We start from the raw sequence: 25,556 nt of genomic DNA, 5'->3' as shown, positions 1-25,556 counted from the left end.
AAGCACACACACCTGATGGCATAAGATGCACCTCCCCAAAGGGCCTGGTCCCACTTCTACCAGGTTCCTGTCTTTACTCAGACAGCAGAAATTGAGGAAACTTCATGGTGTTTTCAGCCTCTCTTCACTCTTAGGGTTTGAAAGGCTGCAGGGAACACACCATGGCTGCAGGAACAAATCAATAACTAATAATCCAAATTCCAGACAAAGCTTTTAGAACTACAAAGCAATTAGTGCAATGTGCCTCTCCCTCCACTTCCCTGGTCTTGGTTGCTCACACACATGTACCCACTGCTTAAGGAGTGGCTTCCACCATTGGAAAGAGCTCTTATGACTAAACCTCCATAACCTGAATAATCAGTCACTCAGTGGCTTCCTCTGGAAAATAACTCTCTGTTGCACACTGCTGTAACACATAACCAAGTATAGAACCTAGCAGCAGGCACCATATAAGCATTTGAACCATAACATAATGCAACCCACTAGCACAGATCTCTAGTTACTGTCTGCATGCTGTGTCACCTACTGAAATGTACAGCACCACACACCCTGTCCTGCTCTGGGTACAAAAAAGGACAATCCTGACAACTTCCACAATTCAGCAGCTGGTACAACTTCAGGTATCAGTGCTGCTTGAAAAGAAACTTTCCTCAAGTACCTATAATGCAGTTTGAAACTCTGAATGATTGGTTGCCCATCTAAAACAGAAATGTACCACTGAAAGGGCTCTTCTTCTGAAATCTCCTCTGGGGAGCACGTTCCATCGCACAGTCTCACACAGCTACAACACAGCCTTGTCAGGATGAGTTAGCTTTGATACTAATTCTGGGCAGCTCCCAAAATCAATAGAGCCCTCCCATCTGCAAATGATACTTTGATTCATGCCATGACACTTCCCATTGCCTGCCCATGATGCACCAAACTACTCAATTTCACTCTTCATAAGGTCAACATGACCTTGTCCATTGTACGTCTACCTGCTGTCTCCCAAACCAAGCTGTTCTTTTGGTGGGCTACTTCCTTTTGGGATGCTTGGTGTGAATTATTGTTTGGAGGAAACCCCAGGATTACTGAGTTTGTTCAAAATGACACCCAAAGACAGCAAAGGAAGCCTTTGGAAATCAGCCTTCCACACTGGGGCCTTTGATCAAAAGCTGCCTCATTCACAAACTGGCAGACACAAATTTGATGAGCTTTGAATTTGTCTCTTTGAAAAGAATCCCCTGAAATGCATCTAAATCTGGATTTCAGGCTATTCACACATCCTATCAGTTGAGTGCTGATGCATCCACTGATGCATTCTGGTTTAGACACAGGGAATTTTTTCCTTTGAAAGCACAGTTACCCTACTTCTGGGTTCTTCAACGGGGCCATGTTCTTCCAAATGAGGCCAGCAGATTGCTTGGGGCAGTTCTGAATGACAGAGCTCCTCACTTACTCTTTACTTAATGCTCACAGCACAGATCAGGGAGAAGTTCAGTTGGGAATTTCAAACTATGGCCTTGTAACCTTAGTTCTCCCCCATCTGTTGTCATTAACACAGCCATGAGCAGAAACTCTGCAATTATCTCCTTCTTTCCACCTCCTCCAACTAGTTCTGTTCCACAGCGGCTTTTAGGAACCCACAGGCCAGTTGGGCAAGCGCAGATCAGAGTCCACATGCAGGTGGTTCAGGCAGGAGCCTGCTCTGCAGAAATGCTCAGCGAGCACAGGCAGCAGCAGCGGCTCCCAGGCTGCTGCCTTTCAGACCACCTCCATCCATCAGCATTTCCTGAGACACAGACAAAGGTGACATCTCACTGGCATCCCCTCACCTTTGCCAAGAGACAGACACAGAGCAATGGCCAATTCCCACAGCACCTCAACACCCTTTGCTGGGTTTGGCAAAATTCAGCTTACTCCTGTGGGCCCTGAAACTTCACGAGCTCCCTGAGGCAGCTGCGTGCTCTTGACCTCACCAGCACTGACCCCACCAGGCAAAGGCCAGCTGACAGGAGACAAAGATTTGCTGCTCTAGAGAAATCTGGATTTCTAAAGCATTTTCTCACCCACCATACCTTTCACACAGCTGCCAGCTTCAGTTTTCCCTCTGATCAGAGGGAACCCTTGGATAAAACATTTCAGATTTCCTTCCATTCTAAAGTGGCTTCAAGGGCAAAGACTCAGATTTCTGGCTGAACGCTTCAACCATTTCCTCTACATTTGAAAGCTTAGACCCTTTCTTGGGAGACTTTGCAGACTCGGGCACTGAGGCTTTCAGACTCGTTTCAGATGGGGATCCCCACTTGTCTGCCTCTGATCTGCTTTCAGGACAACAAACTTACCAGGAATGCTACAGAGCCAATTGATTGATTGGATTCACACAGATGATTCCCTGGCCTAAAGATCAGAAAAAGGAACCAAGTCAGTACTAAAGGTTTACTCACCACCCTGCCAAAGCTCTGCTGTGCATTTGTGCAGCCTGAAGAAATCACTCCAAAAGTTCAGGACTCACCACGCTTCTCCTGCAATCCTGACAAATGCATGTGTTAGCTCAGATCCTTCATGTGCCTGTTCCAATATACAAGTTACCCTGTCAACAAATTAAATCCAAGCTGTTGTTCTCCTAAGGACCACAAAGTCTGCACCCATCTGCAGCATCAATTCCCTCTTGGCAGGATCAAATTGGCCAGTCCACACTTCTACAGAACAAGCCCATTCTTGCTTCTCTCAATTATCTCTGAGAGCAGCATACCCAAAGGCAGTAGCAAACATTCCTTTCTGCTAAAGGCTGCAAAACCAAGGCTGCTGCTGACTTGGAGCTGCATGAAGGTGTTGAGCTACATCTTTGCCAGGCCAGGAGTGTTTCACCACCAGGGCACTCTCAGGGGAACCACAGGTTTGCAGAGAAATGGAGAGAGAGGCAATCACAAAAGGACACACACCAACTGTAACCCAAAAAATAGTTCAGACAGGGGCTCAGTCATGGGGTTTGGAAGGCAAATGATTTGCAGCAATTCTCCACACAGTGCTCTATATTTACACCTTCATAGTTTGGACTTGGCCCTGCAGACAAATTACCAGCCTGGCTAAGAGCTCCAGCTCTACTGTGCCTCACCACTACTACCTTGTCAGGCCTGGATGTTGGCTCACGCACACAGGAACTAGACTGACCCCAAAACCACAACCTGGGCCCTGCAGCACCGATGAGCCAAGTGAGTTCAGGTGGTAGCACACTTCTGAGCCCTGCTCCTTTCTCCAAGACTACACGTCCCAGTCAGAGACAAACTCAAACAGACTGTGCAAGCATCCCAAGAAGTCCACCCATTGAATACACCAGGCACTTTGACTTGGTAGAATCTTACCTTCTTGTTTTAATTGTGGAAACTCCCCTCTCCATTACTGAGCCATAAAAAAGAGCCGGAATGGCTGCTACAGTGAGTAGGAGCTACTGATTTGCTGTGAAGTTGAAAATATGATTATATATGATAATATACGACAGGGCAGAAGTGCACTTCATCAAGCAGCTCAGCAGTGGGTTCCAGCTGCACGTCAGGGCAGCAGTCAGCACAGGTTTAACTGGAAATGTCTGCTGAAATCCCAACAGCTGCCTCTGCAAGGTCACATCAATCCCAGAGATACAACAACAACAACCCCCAGCCAACACTACACTGTGTTTTTCACTCCTGAAGGACATCAGGTTGGCATCACAGCCAGGGTCCCTACCTGGGTGTGTGAACTTGCCCCGCGGCGGCTGCCAAAACAGCGGCACAGCCAGGACGGCGAGCTCCCGGCCGGGCTGTGCCTGCGAAACCTCTGGACCAGCACCTGTGGGGAGAAGGGAAATGGAGTGAAAGCCCTGCCAGAGTGAGCAGCACCACACACTGCTGCTGTCAGACTGAGATGCTGGGGCGGCTGCGGGGGCTCTGGCAGCTGGGGCACCCGGGGCCTGTGCCCGGGGCCTTGTCTCCATCTCCTGCCCCTCCCCAGCTCTCGGGTCACCAAGGGGCTGCCCCAGCCAGGCCCAGCTCCAGCCTGGAGCTCCCATCACCAGCCCCGGGTGGGCAGCAGGCAGGAGACACCCCCAGAGCTGCCCAAGGGCCTGGCTGGCCCCAGCCCTCACCTCAGCCAGGCCACAGCTGCAGCACAGCCTGTGCCTCACAGCACCGACACGGCTGTGGGCAGCTGAGGGGGCAGCGACAGCTCCCAGAGCGCCCAGCAATGAACAGGGACGGCTGGCAGCCCCTGCCCAGGGCTACAGCTCCCACATGGCCCAGGAGCCAACATGGCTGGCCGGTAGCCAGTGCCCCAGGCCTACAGCTCCCACGTGCCCCGGGGCCTCCTTCCTGCTGCCTGACCCTGCAGGGACACCAGCCCCTGGCCAGGCCCCCCTGACCCTGCAGCCCCATGGCCGCCTCCCCAGGGCTGCACAGGCCCAGCCCCAGGAGGAGCCAAAGGAGGAGGAGGAGGAAAATACGGGGAGGAGCAGGGCAGAGGGACAGAGCAGGAAAGGGATGGAGCTTAAGGAGACAGGGAGTGCAGGAGGAAAAAGAGCAACAAGCAGCAGCAGAGAGGGACAGAGAGAGGACTGGAAGGGCAGAAAGGAGGATGGGGGGATACACAGACACAGGCAGGGAGAGGGACAGGGGGCAGAGAGACAGAAAAGGCACCAGGAGAGTGGAGTGACAGAGAAATGGGACAGGGATTAGGACAGAAGGGAATAGGGAAGGAAAGAGAAAGGGAGAGGAGGGGAGGGGAGGGGAGGGAAAGCATCCATAGAGAGCAAAGAACAGAGGGATGTGGATCAGCAGAAGGAGGCGCAGGAGGGTGGAACAGTGATGGCCTGAGAGAGTCAGAGGAAGAGCCCTTTCAAGGGGGTGAGGAGCAGGATGGAGGCCTGGAGAGAAGAGAGAAGTTCCAGCCAGCTGAGCAAGAGAGACGGGCAGGAAAGTGGGGACAGGCTGTGGGGGAGAGAGGGAAAATAAGGCCAGGAATCACAACATGGTGATAGAAAAAGGCAAAGGGCAGGGAGCAGGAGAGGAGAAAAAATAGCAACAGGGTGTAGGACAGGCAGGGAGGGGTTAGAAAATACAGACAAGGAGTCCTACAGAGAAAGAGAAAGAAAAACCAGTGATGGGGTAAAGACAGAGAGGGAGGAGGTGAAAGATGAGGGCAGGGAGCCAGACCGAGTGATGGGGAGGGACCAAAACTAGCAATTATGGACAAGTGCTCTCATTCCCTGAGCACTGCCCAGGAACTGCATTAGCAGGAGCCTCCAGAAGTGTGGTGCCTGCAAAAGGCCTGTCCTGGGCCCAGCCCTGCACCCTGAGAGTGCTGCCGACCAGCACCTTGTCCAGTGGCCAGCACTGGGGAAGGGAAATCAACTGTTTCTTTGGGTTTTGTTGTGATGGTTTTGCTTTTAAAAAGCAACTGTGTGTGCTCTAAATAGCACCTGCAAGGAAAAGGGAAGCAGGCTTCCCAGGTGGGACACCTTTAATGCCTGAACCAGGTACCAGAGTTCAGAGATTTCATAGAATCATAGAATAAAATCACAGAATGGTAGGGTTGGAAGGGGCCTTTAGAGATCATCCAGTCCAACCCCCTGCAGAAGCAGCTCCCACCTAGATCAGGTCACACAGGAACGTGTCCAGGGGGGTCTTGAAGCCCTCCAAGGACGGAGCCTCCACACCCTCCCTGGGCAGCCTGGGCCAGGGCTCCCTCACCTCTCAGTTAGAGTTTTTTCTTTTGTTTCAATGAAACTCTTTGTGTTGTAGCTTCATCCCATCACCCCTTGTCCTGTTGCTAGCTACAACAGAGAAAAGGGATGTCCCAACCCCCTGACACCCATCCTTTAGATAATTGTAAATGTTAATAAGGTCTCCCCTCAGTCTCTTCTCCAGACTGAACAGCCCCAGGTCCTGCAGCCTTTCCTCGTGAGGAAGATGCTCCAGTTCCCTGATCATCTTGGTGGCCCTGTACTGGCCTCTCTACAGAAGTTCCCTGGAGCTGAGGAGCCCAGAACTGGACACAGGACTCCAGAGCAGAGGGGGAGCAGAACCTCCCTTGACCTGCTGCCCACACTCTGCTTGATGCACCCAGGATGCCATTGGCTTCTTGCCCACGAGGGCACGTTGCTGACTCATGTTCAATTTATTACCAGCCAGCACTCCCAGGTCTATCTCTGCAGAGTATTTAGCTGAAGCAGTGAGAGGCATTTAGGTGCCACTTGAGGCTCCTGCTGAGCTTAATTAAGTTCTAAGGCACCGTGTCTCCCTGCTTTGCCTATGGAGAACCAGTGTACACCAGAGGAAAGTGCTGCTGAAGCTCTGCACCTTTACCTAAAAAAGGCAATTATTTTGAGATTTCCCAAGAAAGACGAGAGGGATTTTCCATTCTTCACCTTCTGGTGAAGAATGCAGCAACCTTGTTCCACTGTGAAGAGGAAGATTGAGACCTTGTGAATTTCAGAAGGGGAGAGATTTGCTTGAATGAGGCCTGTACCAAGAGCAAGCTGGTGGGAGAGGACAGGAGTGAGGAAAGAGCCGAGTTAGAAAGCGCTCTAAGAGAGAATTCTCTCCTAGATTCTCTAGGAGAGAATTCTGACTTGACAGAATCTTACTTCCTTGCTTTAATTGTGGTAACTCACCTCTACTTTACTGAGGCATAAACAAGAGCCAGAATGGCTGCTACAGTGAGTAGAAGCTACGAATTTGTTGTAGAAGTTGGAAATGTGATAATAGATGATAATACATGATTTGGCAGAAGTACACTTCATCAGATTGGGAGAATCTGATTGGGAAATGATCTCTTGGTGTTCCTTTCTTGAATTGATGTTCCCTTCTAGTCCGTCTTCCTCCTCCCTGTAACTCCTCTCTTCCTGGATGGTGGCTGCTGAGCTGCCTGTGTGATGTACCATCTGCTCTTGAGCAGCTGTCCCTCAGCAACAATTCCTGTTGCATCCCACTCTTCTCTGAGTTGACTCCTGCCTTTCCATCTTGGCTTGGTTTCAGGGATCTCCATCCAACCCTTATCTCTCTTTCTTCAGCCCCACAACTCCAGCTGTTTCTTCTCAGATGCCTTTGAGATGTCCACTCCCCGGGTCAAGTTGAGCCTCCCTCTTGCAGAGGTTTTGGGCCCTGGGATTTCTCCCAGTTGTTTTGAATGGAGGTGAGCTGGCTGCTGGAACACAAGGGGTACCTCTCCCACTTTATGTTGTCCTTCCTGCTCTGCAAGGACCCTGATGTCCCTTCACAAGGGCATTCTTTCACGCTACTGTAAAGCACAGTGGTTGCCAAAACTGCTGCCTTTCCCCCCCTTTTCCTGCAGGCTGTATTGTTCTCAGCTGTGGTACACAGAGCTCCGGGCTGGCTCCTTGTCTGAGCCTTCTGAGCAGTCATCCAGGTTTTAACTGGCTTGGGCACAGATACAGTGCCTTCAGCAGAAGTGGCAGTCATTTCCCCACGGGCCTGGCGAGGCTCGTCCTTTCCCAGGGTGGTCTCCAGTCGTGGCTGGTTTGGAGGGAGTTTCCCATGGTCTCCTGGCAAGTGCTGTGCCGGAAAGCATGTCTGCTCCCTTTGCTCCCTCCCGAGGAAGCTGTTAGGGCTTGGCAGTTGAAGCCTGGGAAGTTGAAGTCTTGGGAGTTGGTTCTTGGAGAGGGAACTTCAGCAGCAGCAGGGATTTGCTGCCTGACATTCTTGGGAACAAATTCAGCTCCAAGGATGAAAACTCAGCATTGAATGGAAACTCCTGAAGGCTGGTGCTTTTTAACTGGGCAGTCGCAGATGCCCAAACCACAGGTGATGATTCTCTCTTTGCTTGGAAGCCAACCTTAGCAAGTCCTGGGTGCTTATTTCTTTGGTGTTTTCTTTGGAGTTCTTTGGTCAGGAAATGGGACAGCAGATGAACACAGGTCTGCTGCAGGATGCTGGGGTCTGCTCATGGGCTGAACTCTTTGCAATGCCTCCTCTGTCTTTGTCCACACAGGGGCCGTGTCATCAGACCCACGTTTCATTTCAATGTACCTTCCCTCCCCTTGACACCCCTGTGATGTCTCCTTTGGTGAGTGTGCCCTGGGCTTGGCCCCACAGCTTGAGGGCTCTGTGTGTTCCCAAAATGGAGCCCTTGACTGCAAGCTCCTGTGTCACTTGTGTGTTCCTCCAGAGCAGCCTCAGACTGTTCAACCCAGGGCTGGTGGCTGCTTCAGCAGAGCTTTGCCATCACGGGATCAAACAGGACCCAAGGAACAGAAAGTCAGTGGGTTTGAGTGTCCCTCACAGCCTGTGCATCCCTACCCTGCCAGTCCTTGGCAGCAGAATGACTGGGAAAGTCATTCTGGGCCTGGGAAAGGTTTGTCCCAGAAGGGCTCAGGACTGCAGGAGAAGGGAGTTGAAGCCACCCACCAGCCTGTAGAGCTGTGGGCAGATGTTCCTGCTGAAAGGCAACCACAGCATTTCCCTCCCTGACCTTTGGTGTGAGATATTAATTAGTGCCGTGAGGCCTCCTCGTTGTCACTGGCCAGGTAACGTGCCCAAGGCACAGCTCTGCACCAGGCACTGATGTTCTTAAGAGACGTGGGCTCCTTCTCCTTCCTCCCCAGAAGCTCTGCTGGCAGAGCCAGTGACTGAGCACCCCGAGCATCTCCATTGAGCTGCAGGCCCTGGGTCTCCATCTCAGTCTCCCAAAAGGCTTTGTACTAAGATGATCTGCAGTTTAAAAGTGAAATCATTTTCATACTGCTGGTGGACAGAAAACTCATGGTCTCTCCTGAGCCACTTCCTCCCCTCCCCACATCACCCCTCTGCCACTGCTGCAGTTCCTTTTGAAGAAATCTGCCCCCACACAACGCTGAGTGAGCAGCCCATGGGAGATGGCTCCTGGCAGAGCTGGCCAGCCCAGCCAGATGTCCACTCCAGCGCAGGCTGTGGGCTGATGTCCTCTCTCTGCAGAACACCACCACCTGGTGTAGTTGTCTCCTTGCTTTCCCATTCTGAAGAGCAAGTGTCAAAGCTCTAGTGATGTGAAGCTTTGTGGGCAGTGAGCAGAGCCAGTGTGCAGCGTGGCTGTGGTGTCCCTGTGTGTCAGGTGATGTGAGACACGGTGCCTGCTGATTTTGTGGATTGCACTTTCAGAATGAATGCTCTGTCTGGGTGCATACTTCTAAGTGAGAAATAATTGGTGTTGCTTTAGGGGCAGGTAAGAGAGCTCCTCTCAATTGGAGAGAAACTTCTGGTGCTCAGCACTGTTGAGAGTGGGGCATTTCCAAAGCAGCTATGTCTGTGGTCAGTGTGAAAGGGAATTTTGACCATCAGATCCTTGCTCAGCTTCTCAATGAGCTGTAATTCAGAGGCTGTAGTTAAACTCCAAGCCCAGTTTTGTCGTGTCAGGGTGTTCACAGCAGGAGTCACAGCATAAGTGGTGCACAAATGCATGCTGGTGTCCTTTCCCCAGGCTGCCCTCGCACCTTGGTGTGTCGCCTCACCAACATCTCCTCGGTGCCCGTGACCTTCAGCCTCTGCATTCCCAGGGATGGCTCAGGAGAGCTCAGCACTTCCAGTCTTGCTCAGATCTCAGACAACACTCACCCATCCTGTAGAAAAGGAGCCCAAGGCCGTGTCAAGCCAACCGAGTTCTCCATCAGGCCTCGTAGAGGGACCATCTTCCCCCAGGGATCCCTGGCTCTCCAGGTATGGGGAGAGCCAGACGTGCTTGGGCAGGTGGAGCTGAAACTTCACTGATGCATGAGAGGGCTTTAGGGCTGGCAGCTCTGAGCAGAATGCGGTGAGAGATCTGCCCTAGTGTTAGGCTTTTGTTAGCTGGGTTATCCTGGGACTTTTCTGAAGGAGCACTGCTTTGTTTCCAAGATCAATGATGATCACGAACCATATGGTGAAGCACAGAAGCCATTTGGGAGCTGCTTAGAGCAATGTCTTTGATTGAAAGTAGGCAGAGGAAGAGTGAGGAAAGAGCTGTTAAAAAGAGACATGTCATTGCCTAAAGCTGTTTGCTCTTCCTCCCTGTCCTATTCTTCCTCTCCTGTGCAGCAGAAGGAGTTGTACTCCATGTGGTGATCTCCAGTGGGGACTGGAAAAGCTCTGGCACAGCATCTGCTGGGCCATGTTTTGCCCTCAGCTTTCCCCTGGTAAAGCTGAACACCTTCTGTTGAAGTCAGCAGGTTCCCTCTGTTGTAGTTGGGACTTAGAAATTAATTCTAAGGCTGTGCTGAGTAGAGCATGAGTCTAAAGGTGCTTGGATTTAGCTTACAGATGCCCTGATCCCTGCAAAGTGTATTTAACAGACCAGATCTTGTCAAAAGACTCTCATTGCTCCCAGAGGCTGTGCTCTGTGCACAGACCAACAGAGGACAATGGTTTCTAGGAGTGATGAAGCTTTTAATGCTCTTCTCTCCTCTCCCTCCAGGTCTCCCTGTGTTCCACCACAGTAAGGACGTACGAGCTGGCGCTGGCGCTGGCGCTGGACGTGGATGGTGTTGGTGAGGAGGTGTGTGAGCTGCCCATCACTGCCAGGTACCAGCACTTTCCTCACAGCTGAGCCCCTCTCCTCATGCCCCCAGCCCCGAGCTGCCTGTGCAGGGTTCTGCCTCCAGCTCCAAACCAGAGCCAGTTGTGGCCAGCCAGCCAGGAGAGCAGCAGGGCTGGGAGAGCAGCCCATGTTGTGCTCAACACTCAGGCACGGCCCTGAGCCTTTTGCTAAAGGGAACATCATGATATTTGTTATCGACCTGGGTTTTGGTGCTTGAGCTGTAGCCAGTTTCCAAAGGGCCACCTCTCCTCCTTCCTGCCAGTGGTGGGCTTGGGCTGGGCTGTGACCAAAGTGCAGCACTGGACACAGCGAGGAGCCTGCTGAGAGCTGGTGTGTGCTTCAGCTGACAAAAGCTTGTGCCACATGAGAAAAGGGCTGATGGCAGGACTGGTGAGGGAAAAATAAAGACAAGGCCTTAGGAAGGGGAAAATAGTCCTTGCTGTGGAAGGTGGACTCAGGTTTCTCTGCTTCCTTCTGGTTCTCTTGAGCAGTCTCAGCCTTGTGCCAGAAGTCGCTCGTGCTGCAGGCAGATTGGATCCCGTTGTGCTGCAGTGGGTGTCAGTTTGATGACAAGAGGGATGCAGAGAGGAAGGAGCCAACTTTTGTGAGACACTGGAGTCTTGTGTTCCTTGAGCCCAGGTGAGCACTGGTTGATGGTGGGAAAGCTCCCCTAGAGCTCACACCTTGCTGGGACTGTTGGGAGGACCGTCTTGCAAGCCCCCTGAGGCAAAAGTGCCCATCAGAGAGCTCTGGGACAGGGCCCCGTGGTCTGCCGGGGCACTTGGCAGCCTCCGTGGTGCTGAGCCTCAGGGTTTGCCCATCCTTTACAGGTGATTTCACACAAAGTGAAAGGTGATTTATAGCTGTATTAACCGTGTTTGACAGCGACAAACATGCTCCATTTCATGCTCTTTGGGGAGCAAACACATTCTGCATTGTCTCAGCATCCCCCATTGCAAGTGATTTGGATAAGACCTTGTGCTGGGAACAGGAACCTACCTGAAGGGAAACCTTGGGAAGCAGTTTATCTTCTCTAGCCTTTGAGGTACAGGAGAACTTAGAGGACAGTGAAGAGCTGCTGCAAGGAAGCTGCCAGCAACAGGAGTGGAGGCAGCAGATTTTAGACCCCCCGAGGATGCCGAGTCTTGTGTCTGGGTTATTTCCTGCCTTTCTGCTTTCTCCTGAGGGTTTGCTGTGTGGTTCTCCAGCCCCAAGCCATGTGAGATTGGTCCTGCTCATAGCTGAGTGCAGGTGCCGGTTGCTCTGGAAGCCCAAGCGGTGGGAGAGCAGGACACTGTTGTTTCTGTCACTGTGTTTGGGAGGGAAAGATCCCCTCTGATGAGTACTAGGGAAAATTGGGCCTTTGTGCCACTGCTCTTGGTGGGGGTAAAGGGTACAGGCGGAGTTGCTGATTGCAGGGATCCTTCCTGGCAAAGCAAGATCTTGTGATCCATGGCTGGTGTGGGCAAGGAAAGAAGGGATTCAAGGTATAAGCAAAATATGATGCCTTGAGAAGAGGAAAGATGGTCGAGGGAGGGTCTCCTCCTCCTCTCCTCTGCCCTGGTAAGGCCTCATTTGGAGCCCTGTGTCCACTTCTGAGCTCCCCGGCTCAAGAGAGAGAGGGAACTGCTGGAGAGAGGCCAATGCAGGGCTCCCAAGATGCTGAGGGGATGGAACACGTGTGTGAGGACGAAAGGCAGCGGGACCTGGGACTGTTCAGTCTGGAGAAGGGAAGGCTGAGGGGGCACTTCATCAACACTCACAAGTATTTAAAAGGTGGATGTCAGGAGAATGGGGCAACACTTTTTTCTGTAGTGCCCAGTGACAGGACAAGGGGCAATGGGTACAAGCTGGAACACAGCAAGTTCCACTGGCACAGGAGCAGAAACTCCTTTGGTGCTGAGGGGAGGGAGCCCTGGCCCAGGCTGCCCAGGGAGGGTGCGGAGGCTCCTTCTCGGGAGGTTTCCAACCGCACCTGGACACGTTCCTGTGCCCCCTTGAGCCAGGGGAAGCTGCTGGAGCAGGGGCTGGGGCTGGAGCAGCTCTGCAGGGCCCTTCCAGCCCCTGCTATTCTAGGAACCTGTGACTTCCTTTTCTATTTCTGTTATAAAAGTGCCAGACTCGAGGGTGATGTGGGGAAATAGTTGGCTACCAGGGTGCTGCAGGAGGAGAAGCTCACCTCAGCTCTGGTGCTCGTGTCTCATTTCCAGCCACAGGACATAGAAGAGAGCAGTGGAGAGGTCGGAGCCAGCCTGGCAGGCTGCAGAGGGGCCCTGAGGAAAACATGTTGCAGGGAAGTCGCTGGCCATAAGAGCAGATCGGGAACTCCTCCTCTCCCTGCAGGGAGGAGCTTGGCGTGGCTGTGATCAGCAGTGTCAGATGCCTCTGCATCCTGACGTGGAGGCCGGCAGAATCTGTAAACGGCCTTGTTGGAGCAGGGGAAGGCTGGGACACTGCCGTGCTGTGATAAGCTACGAAGGCAGGCCTGGAAAAGCCAACTAGGATGTTCCGGTGCCTCTGTTTGGAGGCCTAAGTGATGCCAGGGACTGGAGGCGTTTGCCCAGCTGTCAGTCAGGAGGGGCCGTGCTCACTGGCTTCATCCTTGTATCCTTGCCCCCCTCGTGGGAGCAGGAGGTGCTGGTGCAAGAGCAATTGATCTCTGAGGGTGTCCAGTTGTGGCCGTGTGGCTCCGATTCAACAAGCGCCTCCTGCCTTGGTGTTCCCGTGACTCTGCTGTTCTGCCTCGTGTGTTTTCTGGGCATCCTTTGCCCCGAGTGCGCTCTTCAGAACGGGGTGACCCGATGCAGGAGATGCAGCGAGCTGAGGGCAGAGGAACCGAAGCAGCGGGTTGATGTCATCGGAGCAGAAACCTGAGAGACGGCTGTGACAGACGGAGCCCTGAAGCCATGGGCTAAATCAACCCAACAGCCAGGGCAGAGGACTGGCCACGGCCTGAGGGGACGGTGTCTGTGCGTATCTATGTGTCTAGATCTCAGTGGCAGGGAAACGGGCATAAGCAGCGCGTGTGTGAAGCGGGCAGACGCAGCTGGTGCGGGACAAAGGTGGGAGCGTGGCTTGGGTTTGTCGGCGATGGGGTTAACTCGGCCCAGCTGCCGCAAGGGGGCGGAGCCAGCCCGGCCGGCGTCGCGGTGACGTCACACGCCGGCGCCCGGGCGCGCGGGAACGGCCGTTGGAGCCGGTGGCGGCGAGCGGCGGGTGAGTCCGGCCGAGCTTCGTCCGAGCTCCCGGCGAGCCGCGGCTGAGCCCCGGCCGAGCTTCGTCGGAGCTCCCAGCGAGCTGCGACTGAGCTTCTACTGAACTTCGTCTGAGCTCCGGGCTGAGCTCCCCCTGAGCTCCGGGCTGAGGTCTGTCTGAGCTCCAGGCTGAGGTCTGTCTGAGCTCCAGTCTGTGGTCCCTCTGAGCTCTGGGCTGAGCTCTGGGCTGAGGTCCGTCTGAGCTCCAGGCTGAGGTCTGGCTGAGCTCTCTCTGAGCTCTGGGCTGAGCTCCAGGCTGAGGTCCGTCTGAGCTCCCCCTGAGCTCCTGGCTGAGCTCCCTCTGAGCTCTGGGCTGAGGTCTGTCTGAGCTTCGTTTGAGCTCCAGGCTGAGGTCCATCTGAGCTCCGGGCTGAGGTCCATCTGAGCTCCAGGCTGAGGTCTGTCTGAGCTCCGGGTTGAGGTCCGTCTGAGCTCAATTGGAGATCTCTGCTGAGGTCCCTCTGAGCTCCCTCTGAGCTCCTGGCTGAGCTCCCTCTGAGCTCTGGGCTGAGGTCTGTCTGAGCTTCCTTTGAGCTCCAGGCTGAGGTCCATCTGAGCTCCGGGCTGAGGTCCGTCTGAGCTCAGTCTGAGATCTGGGCTGAGGTCCCTCTGAGCTCCCCGTGAGCTCTGGGCTCAGCTCCAGGCTTAGTTCCCTCTGAGCTCCGGGTTGAGGTCCATCTGAGCTCCAGGCCAAGGATCATCTGAGGCTCATCTGATCCCCATCTGAGCTCGAGTCAGCATCAGGTGAGCACTGGGCTGGGCACTGGGCTGGACATGGGGCTGGGCACTGGGCTGAGCATTAGGCTGCAGGCAATGAGCAGTGACACTGAGCATTGCTCCTTTGCAGTCTTTAGAATTGTTCATTCCCTCCTTGTGTTGTTCAGTTGTCCCACTTATTTGGGATCCCGTGGGTGCTCCAGACCCAAGGAGATGAGGTTTTCTTCCCTCCTTCCTCTTCTGCTTGCCTTCTCCCCCAGGTGATCACCAGGCTTTGGGCAGAGCGGGAGCCCCATGGGCTCTGCTTGGGTCAGCACCCGTGGGGCAGTGCGGGTGGCGCTTGCTGCCTCTCAGGGTATTTTGCAGAGCTTAATGTCAGTGTAATGTTTGCCATGCAAACCACTGCAGGAGCTCGAGACTGCTTTGGGGAGTGTGGGGTGGTTTTGAAGATTCAGCTGAAGCTTTGTTTGGAGTGCCTTGGAGCCAGGCTGGCAGGCTGCAGAGGGGCCCTGAGCAGGAGAGGGAGATCGGTTGCAGGGAAGTGTCACTGGCCATGAGAGCAACCTCTGGTACCTCTGTTTGGAGGCATAAGTGATGCCAAGGGCTGGAGGCTTTTGCCCAGCTGTCAGTCAGGAGAGGCTGTGCACACTGGTGTTTCTGAAGTTGCCAATATGTCTGTGGTGCCCCTGGTTTCATATGCTGTTTCCCAGACAGTGTGGGTAGGAAGAGGGCTTCAGTGTTGCTCATGGGCTGTTCAGGAGAAAGCTGCCTGTGGCTTAAATATGTTTTGGGGAAGTCCAGATGAGACCTGGTTGATATTCTAATGTGGGAATTTGTCTTTCTCTGTAGGCTAAAACACCCAGGGAAAGTCTGAGAGGCACGTACACTCGTGTGCTTCCCTGTACCCAATCTGTAGATCTGCCCCTGCGACAGGGCAGGCAGGGGCCCTGGGGTCCCCTTGCAGGCAGGGCTCCCTCCCAGGGGCAGGGTTCCCGGGGCCCCTCGGGCACAGATGGAACTGCTTCTCCTTGCGGCAGGTTTTCCAGCGACATGAGCAGCCAAGTGAAAGCAGAGCTGCACCCCAAAGCTGCTCCTGCAGGCAGCAGGCGCACGGTGCGGGGCAGGGGGGCTGGAGCCGACTGGCTGGGCCTGAAGGATGAGGATTGGTGTGAGTGGGAGCCGCTGCCTGCAGTGAAGGGCAGCCCTGCCGTGAGCCGCCCCAGCCCTGCCCCGGCCGCACGGCCTGGCCCCGCCAGCCACGTCCCGGCTGCAGAGGAGGCAGCGGCTAAAGCGGCCCCGCTGGAGGAGGAGGACTGGCTGATCGCTGCCTTGGCTCGCAAGAAAGCCCAAGCGCAGGCCAAGGCCCAGGAGAGGAATGCCGAGGCCTCGGAGGCCCCAGGGGAAAGGCTGCATCCCCGTCCTGCTGTCAGGTAAAGGCACAGTTGATGGCCACGCTGCTCCCGTTTGCTCCACGTGTAGCTGCTCCAGCAGCACCTCTCCCAAAACCTCGTCTCAGATTGAAGCCATTAGTTTTAAGCGCTAGTTTGTCTTGGGGTGGAGTATTAGCGCAGGGCTTTCTCCTACTTGATCCAGCCTGCAGCCCTCCAGGCTCACCTTGCTGTTGTGGCCAGAATCGCACCCACTGTCCCAGGTCTTGCAGAGCTGTCCTGAATGAGCACAGCCCCACAGCACATGCTGTGTTCCTTGTTGCTGTCTGCATTCCCCTTCATTCCTCCTAGTTCCAGACACACCGCCTCCTCCTGCTGAGTTTACACCGGCACAGGTTGAGCCTTGTGCCGTTGGAATGGGGCTCAGAAGGGAAATGCAGAGAGCCATGTGTGATGTGCAGGGCTGTGTTAGCTGGGGCTGCTGCTGTCTGGGGCGAGCGGGGATGAAACGAGTAGGAACAGCAGTGATGGAGGTTTTGAGACAGAGGCTTTCAGCTGCAAGGCAGGAATTGGTGTTGGGGACAGGATCTTGCCTTCCCTGAGCTCTTCCACATCTGGTGTTTCTGCCTGCAGCCATCCAGCCGCCTCCACAGGAGCCCCACAGCAGGCAGCTGCCCTGCAGGACACAGCCAGTGCAGACAGCTCTGGGTAAGGCCTCTGTCAGCTCTCGGGCACCCTCCGTGGGACAGATGTCCTGCAGAAAGCAGCTGCGTGTGTGCAGTGGGGGAGTGGGGGGGACTGGGAGCCAGCAGCGATCCCTTTGGGCCTGAGACCTCTGTAGCTAGGAGGGAGGGCAGCTCGGCAGGTGGGTTGGGTTCTTGTCTGTTGGAGCACTAGGAAAGCCAAGCTTTCAACTTCAGTGGCAAGCAGAGCAATATCTGTGTGCCTCTCCCTGCTGTGCATCACTTGTGTCTCTGCCCCTGCAGGCAGCCGGTGCCCTGGCTCAGCACCACGAAAGGAGCCTCAACTCAGGCGTCGGAGGCTGAGAAGGAGGATCCCTCCGGAGACACCAGCGCCCTGGGTGCGTTTCCTGGGATTGTGCAGCTTGGGCAGCAGGATGCTTGGGCAGCAGGATGGTGTGGTGGAGACACGGTGCTGGGGCACACTGAACTCTGCAGGGCTGCCTTTGGACTTTCAGAGGGCTGCAAAAGACTTGGTTTCTCTTGGTGGGCATGAGTTCATGCTGTCCTTTCTCTCTTCCCCCTTCCCTCTTCCTGCCCACGTGCTGGTCCCACTAGTGCTGTGTCTGGGCTGAAGCTGTGCACCAGTTCAGAGCCTACTGAAAGCAACTCTTTTAGGATTCAGCCTCCTCCCTAGGTGATGGAGATGGAGGAGGAGCCATGCTTTGCCCTCAGCCTTTCTCTGCAGGGCAGAGTGCCAGCATTGTGGGGGTGCAGGAATGGACAGGCCTGCCTGACCCTCTGTCCCCATCACCACCCACCAGAGCAGAGCAGGACCCTTCTCACTCTGCCCAGGAGAGCCAGACCTTTGTCCTTCTGGGAGGGGATGATTGCTGTTGCCATGTCTGAATGGCAGACTTGTTCCATTTTCAGCCTCTACAGCCTTATTGCCAGGAGAGCAGGAGGTGCAGGGCCCTGTCCCACTTGCTCAGGTAGGTCTGCTGGGCCTGTGGCCCTGTGAGATGCAGGATCAGGCTTGTGCTGATGGCCCTCTGCTGCCAACTCCTTGTCATCCAGCTCTGTGCATCCATGGGAGCCTGGGTTCATGGAGGGAAAGTGTTGGGAGAGCTCTGGGATACCACAAGTAGTATTTATCAAACCAAAGCACGTGTGCTGTGGATGCTTTGTAAATCACAGCAATTGACACTGCTGCATTGCCTGAGCAGCATGTACAGACTTCTCCAGGCACATATACGTCATATTAACAGCAAGAGATTGCAGTTGATAGAGGAATTGGCTTCCTCAGCATGGTAGTGAGGATACTCGGAGATGGTTTCTAGAGCACTGGAGGGCCATCAGAGCCTTTGGCAGAGAGGGCAGCTCTTGCTTTGTCTTTGAAGCCCCTTTTTCACATCTCCCTGGGCCTCCTTGCCCTGCCTTCATGGCAGGACAGCTGCTGTCTCCCCGAGAGCTGCCGGCCTTCTCCTTGAATCTACCCCCACAGCAAGAGGAGCCCAACATCATTTTGTCTGGGATAGGGGCTGCTGAGCATCAGAAGGGAGCCAGGCCAGCAACAGGGTTGGGCTGGGGAAGGGTAGAGGAAGGGCCTCAGTAAGCTGGGTATGAATTACCACTCCCAGGCTAGGAAGAATGTTCCCTCAGGACTTGAGCTGCCTGACAGCAGCCCTGTGTCTCTGCAGGTTCCCACGCCCAGGACACGTCTCCAGGCTGCCCCACAGCTGCAGGTGAGACACACGCCTTCCTGTGTGGGCTGATGGCCACCCCACAAAGCCACGGATCCTGAAGGGCCTTGATCTTCCCTCTCCATCCCCACAGGCAGAGTCCTCAGGCCTGGGCTTGCTGCATGAGAGGAGGCCGGGGCATGGCACTGCCCAGCTCTATGAGGATGCATCAGGCTGCCGGGCAGCTCTGGTCAGCGCCCAGGCCCGTGTGGCAGAGCTGGAGAGCCAGGTGAGCCCCGTCACCTGCTGGAAGGGGGCCACGGGTGACACAGCGGGAGGAGAAGGGCTCATGTCCACTCCAATGGCATCAGAGTGACAGGGGAGAGAGGAGAAACCTCTCTGTCCAGAAGTAGCCATGGCCACTGAGTGAGTGCTGCTGTGGGAGCTGTGTCCCTGGAGCAGCACAAGGACCTTCTCCCCGGGTGCCCGGCAGGTCCAGATGCTGGAGGTGGAGCGGACGCAGCAGAGGCTGTTGCTGGAGAGTCTCCAGCAGCAGCACCAGAAGAACCTGGATCTTCTCGAGAGCCCCTACAGGTACCAGGCTCTTGCCTGTGCTCCCCTCCTCTGTCAGATCCTTGCCTGCAGCCATCTCCTCTGAGGTAGGGAGGGCTGGGCTGCTTCCCCAGTCCATCCTTGGGGTGGACAGGAAACAGAGGCACGTCGGGGTGGACCTGGTGGGGACAGAGAGCAGCCCCACAGGTGAACAACCAAGGTTGGAGTCCACTCTGACCAACACTGTCTGGTGGGTGGTGAGGAGGAGGAACAGGTTTGGAGGAACTCTTTGCCAGCATGTCCCCAGCCAGTGCAATGCACTGAGCAGCAACAGGAGGGTTTGAGGCTCTGACTGTGGAGAGGCCGAATGTTTCCCATGTGCACAGCAACACTGAATCCCCACGTGCACTTTGGGTGGAGAGCTCCAGGTATTGCCATGAGAGCAACACTTCTCCCTTGGTGTGACCTCTACGAGCAGGCGGCAAATGAAGGTGTTGGAGGAGAGCCACGGGCGGCAGGAGGAGAGGCTGCGGCAGGAGCTGGAGCAGCTGAGGGCTCAGCTGCTGTCGCAGAGCCAGGACGCGGAGCAGGCGCAGGCAGAGCTGCGGGCACAGCACCAGCAGCAGCTGGCAGCACTGGAGCAGCAGCACACGCTGGAGGTGAAGCGGCTGCAAGAGCTGCAGAGGTGAGAGCAGCACGCACGTGGGGTTAGTAGCCCTGCTCTTGGCAAAGGAACCAGGGAACAGCCTGGGGCTGCGGTGAAAGGAGGCTCGAGAGGCACTGGGCTGTGGGTGGCTCAGTGGCTTTTGGAATGGGGATTTGCTTTGTAGGTTGGCACAGGGAGATGTGGCTGGAGGTACCATTTCAGAGTGAATGTTTTACCTTTTTACTCAGTCCAGTGAGCCACTGGTGTCGCATGTAGTTTGGGTCAATGAGAAGCCAGGTTTTGGTGGAGAAACCCTTAAGCCCTGCATGTGGTCTGTGCCAAATGTGGATGCCTGTCAGGGGCGTGCCCTGTGACAGCCCACCACGCCAGCTCAGCTCCTGGCACCACTCAGCTCCATGACCAGGCCTCTTGCACAGTGCCTGTCACGGGGAGCACGGCTTTGAGACAGCCCGTGGTGGGCTCCTCACCCGTGTCCCGCAGGACGTCCATCCAGGAGCTGCGCCAGGACTACGACGAGCAGCTGCGGCGGCTGCAGCGGCTGAAGGATCAGGAGGTGGATGCGGTGACCAGCGCCACGTCACACACCAGGTACCAGCCCCCTGGCCGTGGTGTTCCCCGCGGAACCAGCCTCAGGCTGTGGCAACAGAGCCCATCCCCTCTTCCCCCTGCTGCCTCTCGCAGGGCTGCTGAGCACTTTGCTCTCTGTCAGTACTCTCCTAAGCAGCAGCTCTGTCTTCCCACCACTCTGCTGTGACCCACAGAGGGGCAGGGCAGGACTGCCTGGCCTTTGGCCCACCACATCTCCCCCTCCATCGCAGTGAGGTGAAGCGTGTGCCACAGGGTTGACTTTCTCCTCGCTCTCCTCCGCAGGTCTCTGAACGGCGTCATCGAGCGGATGGAGAAGTTCTCCAGTGATCTGCATGAGCTCTGGCACAAGGTGGAGGCCAAGCACCACAGCACCTCCCAGGAGCTGGCCACGTGGGCACAGCAGCTCAGGGGTACGTTTGTCAGCCATCTGTCAGTGCTGGAATGGCTCTGGAGGCACCCAGGAAATGGGGAGAAGGTGCCCTGAGTCAGGCAGGGACTGGGAGCCGAGGCTGGCAAAGCCTGGCCTGCCTCGGCCACTGAACACCTCGGGGTGTCTGCGTTACGAAGTGGGGTCCTGGGGGTGTGCAGAAGGGGAGCAGCACAAATGCATGCAGGTCTTCCGCTGTGAGTATGGTATGGGCAGAGAGGGCTTCCCACCTCGTGCTGCTCATGGCTCGGCTGCTCCCTCTGCACAGTGCTCCAAGACAGGATGTTGCAGCAGCAGAAGGACATGGAGGAGGAACAGAGACGACACCAGGACGTGATTGCTAAAGTGGAGGCCAGGCTGAGCAAGCAGTCTCAGCAGCTGGAGCAGGTGAGCCCAGGCTGTCTCTTTTGCCCGAGTCAGCCCTCCTGTCTGGGTTTGGGATAGGTATGTGTTGTCCCAGGAGCCTGGAACAGCCCCTGTCTCTCCTCCCTGTCCAAACCCAGGAGCGCTGCAGGGCGCTGGCGGAGCAGTGCCAAGTGGGATCTCTGCAGCGCTCGCTGGAGGAGCGGCAGCAAGTCCTGAGCCAGCAGCTCTCCAAGGAGCGAGCAGAGCTGAGAGGGCCAAGGTGAGGTGGGACAGACAGCTCCAGGTGCTGTTCACGTGTGCCCCGAGTGTGAGCGGGGCTGCAGTGCGCTGTGTGGTGGAGGAAGGAGCCGGGTTCTGGGCTGCAGCACTTTGCTCCCTCAATCCCACCCCCAGGCGCAGTGACTCACAATCAGAGCGGTCCCCTGGCAGCTGGAAGCTTGGGGCTGAGCTCTCCAAGCAGGGCTCACCCCAAGCACTGGGGGCTTGAACCAGCTTCTGGGTGTTGCCTAATGTTTGGTGGCAGAGATGGGCTGAAGGAGAAAAATCCATCAGCAAAGGGGACTCAGTGCTTTGCCTCTCCCTCTCTTGTGACATTCTGCAGAGCACTTTTCTGGCGGAGCAGCAGTTGGCGGTGCAGAAGTGCTCAGAGGAGTACCAGAAGCTGGCGACTGAGTGGGCTGAGCTTCGTGCCCAGCAGCAGCAGAGCAGGGTGAGGATGGAACTGGACACGGGCACATGGGCTCCCAGGGAGAGGGCACCGTCAGCAGCCTGGCCAAAGTACTGCAGCGCAGCCCCTTCCCATGCCCACGGGGCAGGCTCTACGCTCCTTCAGGTGTTTCAGACAGAGATGTCCCTTGGGGTGGTGAGAATCAGGCTGCCCCAGGAGCAGCCTCCACCAGCCTGCCTTAGATGCTGACAGAAGCGTGGGTTCCTCTGTCTCTCCCCTCTGCCTGTGAGGAGTTGGGGCAGCCAGACCAGGCACAGCCACCTCCGTCATGAGAGGAAACCCCCACGGTGGGTGTAAGCAAAGCCTCCCCCTGCCACAAAGTTTTCCGCCCTTGGCCTAAAAACCAGACTCAAAGTCTGAAAACCAGGCTGGAAGCCTGGAACCAGGCTCGAAGCCTGAAAAATGAACCAGACTCGAAGTCTGAAACCAGGCTCGAAGCCTGAAAAACCAGCTCCAAGCCTACTTCATGTGGCGATCAACCCAGGGTCCGATTCTCAGCTGGGTGGGAAGAAATCAGTCCTACTCAATGTGAGTGACAGCAGAAATCTTCACTTTATTGAGAGCAGGCTCTAACTTATATACATACACAGCAGCTTCAAAGCTAGCTCAGCAACAGCAGCTAATAGATTACATTCTCATGTTCATCCTACTTGCGGTTTCTGCCATAAGCAAGCTCCCTCACATTATCCCATCTTGTTTTTCCCCCGTAGTTGTTTTCCACCTTGAGCTGTTAGCTCGTTAGCTGAAAACAGCCCGACCTTGAGGGAGCAGAAAGCAGCCTGCTGTCTGCGCTGACTACGTGACAGCAACTGTTTTAACCATGGCTCTGACTCTGGTCTTGATTGTGCATTAAATTCATATAACTAGAACTCAGATTGCCTTGCCCCATCAGGCCTAACATGATACCCCGGGATCCATGTCCATTCTCCCTTAACCATTCCTCCACATCCCCCTGCCATGGGGACGTGGCCAGAGCCAGCTCTGCTCCCTCCTAGGGCTGTGCAGAGGGGATCTGTGGCATAGACAAGGTGGCAGAGCTGCCACAGTGGAAAAGAAGCATTCAGCCTGAGTATTTCCACTGCTGACAAATTGTTTTGCTTTGAGCATGTTTGAGGGTGTGCAACGTGGTTGAGGGGCTCTGTCCTTCCCAGGGAAGGGAGTGTGTGTGTGTACAATCCCAGCTCTGCCAGCCCTGGGCCCCAAGGGGTGATGGATGAGGGCACTGCTTAAGTACCTGGAGGTGTTGCTCTGCACCCCACACTGGCACACACGAGAAGCTCAACGGGGGCAGATCTCTCCCATCACTTGGGAAAGACTCACAACAGTGAACAGGACAGGGCAAGTAGTGCATTGGTTTCCCCCGTACCCATCCCAGGAGCTGGCAGAGCTGAAAGCCAAGGAGGAGCAGCTGGAGAAGGCCAGAGAGCTGCAGGATAAGGCCTGGCAGAAGCTGAGGCTGGAGAAGGAGAGGGTGAAGGTGGCTGCGCAGCGCGTCCGGCAGCAGGAGGAGAAGGTGCAGAGCAGGGCCAAGGTGAGCACAGCATCTGCCTGAGTCTGGCAGCAGAGCTGGGAGGGGTCACAGCCCTCCCCAAGCCAGGAGGAGTCCTAGTGCTGTCCTGGAAGGGGAATGAGGGGATGCAGAAAGGAGCCCTGCCCCATAGCAGCAAGGGACCCTGTCCCCAGCCTCCCCAGCCTCTCTACCTTGCAGCTCTCATCCCAGAAGGACAAGAGGGGGCAGCGAGTGCTGCAGAAGGCTTGCAGGGGGGAGTGTGAGCACCCAAGGAGGCTGCAGGCCATGCAGCAGCGCTTGAAGCAGCTGAGGCAGCAGGAACAGCACCTGCAGGAGGTACACCCCCTCGCCTTTCCTTCTTGGCCTGAAGCCACTGTGTTGAGGGCCTCAACCTTTGCCAACAGCTTCTCTCTTTCTCCTGGGGATGGGGCAGGAGTGGCTGAGCACGGCTCTGAAGAGGAGACAGCTAGAAGAGCGATGTGAGGAGCTGCCCAACAACTCCATGATGCTGCTGACTGCAGACCAGGACCTCGGTGCCCCTGTGAACGGCCTCTCCAGCACACTGTGTAAGGCTTTCTGCCTGTTGCCAATGGGAAGGGACATGCTGGGGGGGGAGCTGCACTTGTATTCCACTTTTCAGGAGGCTTGGCATGTTGCTGAGGGCTGAGTTAGTTCCCCTGATGATAAACCTCAGCTGTGAGTTGGCCCCTTGTCCTCTGAAGGCAGGGCAGTGCCAGGAGGGTGTAGAGGGGGCAGAAGGGGAGAGGCAGCTGGATTAAAGCCCATTTGCAGTGGGTGGTTGGGGAGGACCTTGCTGTGGGGACATGCAGGCAGCTGGAAAAGGAATGCTGTTGTCTCTGTCTGCAGTTCCCCTGACGACAGCGGCACCACAGAGCTGGGGTCTTGTTGCAGAGCCTCCAGCTCCTGTCAGGGTGCTCCCTCAGCACAGCCCTGGGGCTGGCAGGGACACCCTGGCCACAGCCAGCGGCACCGAGCTCATTGACGCCACGCTGCTGCTGCTGAAGTTCAGGGCCCAGCAGGTGAGGGGGAGGAGGCTGGGGCTGGAGAAGGGGCTTGGAACCGGCTGGATGGGAACAGGGCTGGCTAAAGCGCGCTTTGAGGCCGGCAGCCACAGCATGGGGTGTCTCCTCAGACCATTACTGAGCTGTTGGGCTGGGTGGGCTTCCAGAAGAGGACCTAGAGGACCTGTCACACCTAGAAGAGTGATGCCAGAAGCAAGGAGGGGTGAACCTTCACAGCTTGTCTCAGGTTCATTAATAACATGCAGGACCTGATGGTTCATCCCTCTCCTCACACCATCCCTGACTGGGAGAAGCCATCTCTGCTGGACTCTGGCTTTGTGATGTGCCAGTCCCCTCCCTTCAGCCCCCTGCTTCCCTGCTGGGGCTTTCTCCAGGCTGGGCTGCTCTTTCAGGCTGCTTCTGTAGGATTCGGGGTACTTTCCTCACCCAGTGACACCCTGGACTGTGACTCTGTTTGTGTTGCACTCTGATATCTGTCCCATCATCCCTTTCTTCTCAGGACCATGGTTTCTTAGAGAATGAGGAGTTCTACCTGGAGAGTCTGACAAAATCATCCTATCACACATCAGCTCGGTCACGAGGATGGTGGTCAGCACATCTCACACCAGCAAAACTGCAGCCACGTCTCCACCAATTGGTGACAAAGAAACCCAAGCTTTCTTAGGCATTGTGGGCTTTTGGAGGCTGCACATTCCCAACTGCTGTAAATCCTCTCTGTCGAGTCACCTGGAAGAAAAACGATGTCAAATGGGGCTCTGAACAACGACAAGGCTTTCAACAAATTAAACGAGAGGCTGCTCAGGTGGTGTCCCTTGGGCCAGTCTGAACAGGACCAGATGTGACAAACATGCTCTGCACTGCAGCTGGAGAGAATGGCCCTACCTGGAGCCTCTGGCTAGAAGCACGTGGGGAGGCTGGAGGCTGAGCCCTGGGGTTCTTGAGTCAGGGATGCAGAGGATCCGAGGCCCGGTGCACTCCCACCAAGAAGGGGAGACTGGCAGCAGATGAAGGAGTTTGAGCTGCCTCAGAAGGAATTGGCATGGAAGCAGGACTGTTCTCAGCACCCAACTGCCAGTGCTGGGCTAGGTGTCCAAAGGGAGGGTCTCCTCCACACATCAGGCGACTGACGCCACATGGAGTGAGGGGGTTGTGTTGAGCACTCAGTGAGCTCCTGTAGGAAACCGCAGTCACCCCAGCATCCTGCACGTGATCACCAACTGGCCAGAGGGCAAGAGCTCTGGACTACTGCCTGAGAAGGAGCTGGCAGATGCTGAAGAGGCCCCACCATGTACTAAGCTCTCAGCAGATGAGAAGCAAAGTGTGTCGCTCACCGATGGCTCCTGTTGTGCTGTGGGACAGCATCGGAGCTGGAAGGTGGCTGTGGGGCGTCCCCTGTGACACGTGGCACAAGCTGCAGAAGGAGAGGGGCATTGGAGT

The 25,556-nt window shown here is 55.7% G+C and overlaps 1 protein-coding gene across 1 annotated transcript; it reads left to right on the top strand.

Annotated features, from left to right (window-relative positions):
* Positions 1–9,401: 9,401 nt before the first annotated feature.
* LOC133626260 (fas-binding factor 1 homolog) lies at positions 9,402–25,160 on the top strand. The gene is given in 22 exon segments (XM_062003902.1): positions 9,402–9,662; positions 10,396–10,468; positions 15,589–15,919; positions 16,511–16,585; positions 16,864–16,958; positions 17,491–17,549; positions 18,258–18,302; positions 18,394–18,528; positions 18,733–18,833; positions 19,270–19,476; positions 19,939–20,046; positions 20,329–20,456; positions 20,742–20,860; positions 20,977–21,098; positions 21,443–21,567; positions 21,570–21,616; positions 22,942–23,097; positions 23,275–23,412; positions 23,510–23,642; positions 23,944–24,116; positions 24,365–24,532; positions 24,619–25,160. Coding segments are annotated over 22 exon segments (2,964 nt in total). The 3' UTR covers positions 24,784–25,160.
* The last annotated feature ends 396 nt before the right edge of the window (positions 25,161–25,556 follow it).

The sequence above is a fragment of the Colius striatus genome, chromosome 10 (genome assembly GCF_028858725.1).
Source record: "Colius striatus isolate bColStr4 chromosome 10, bColStr4.1.hap1, whole genome shotgun sequence".
Lineage (NCBI taxonomy): Eukaryota > Metazoa > Chordata > Aves > Coliiformes > Coliidae > Colius > Colius striatus.
The sequence above is the reverse complement of the archived record's forward strand: the minus strand, read 5'-3'. Positions and strand labels throughout refer to the sequence as shown.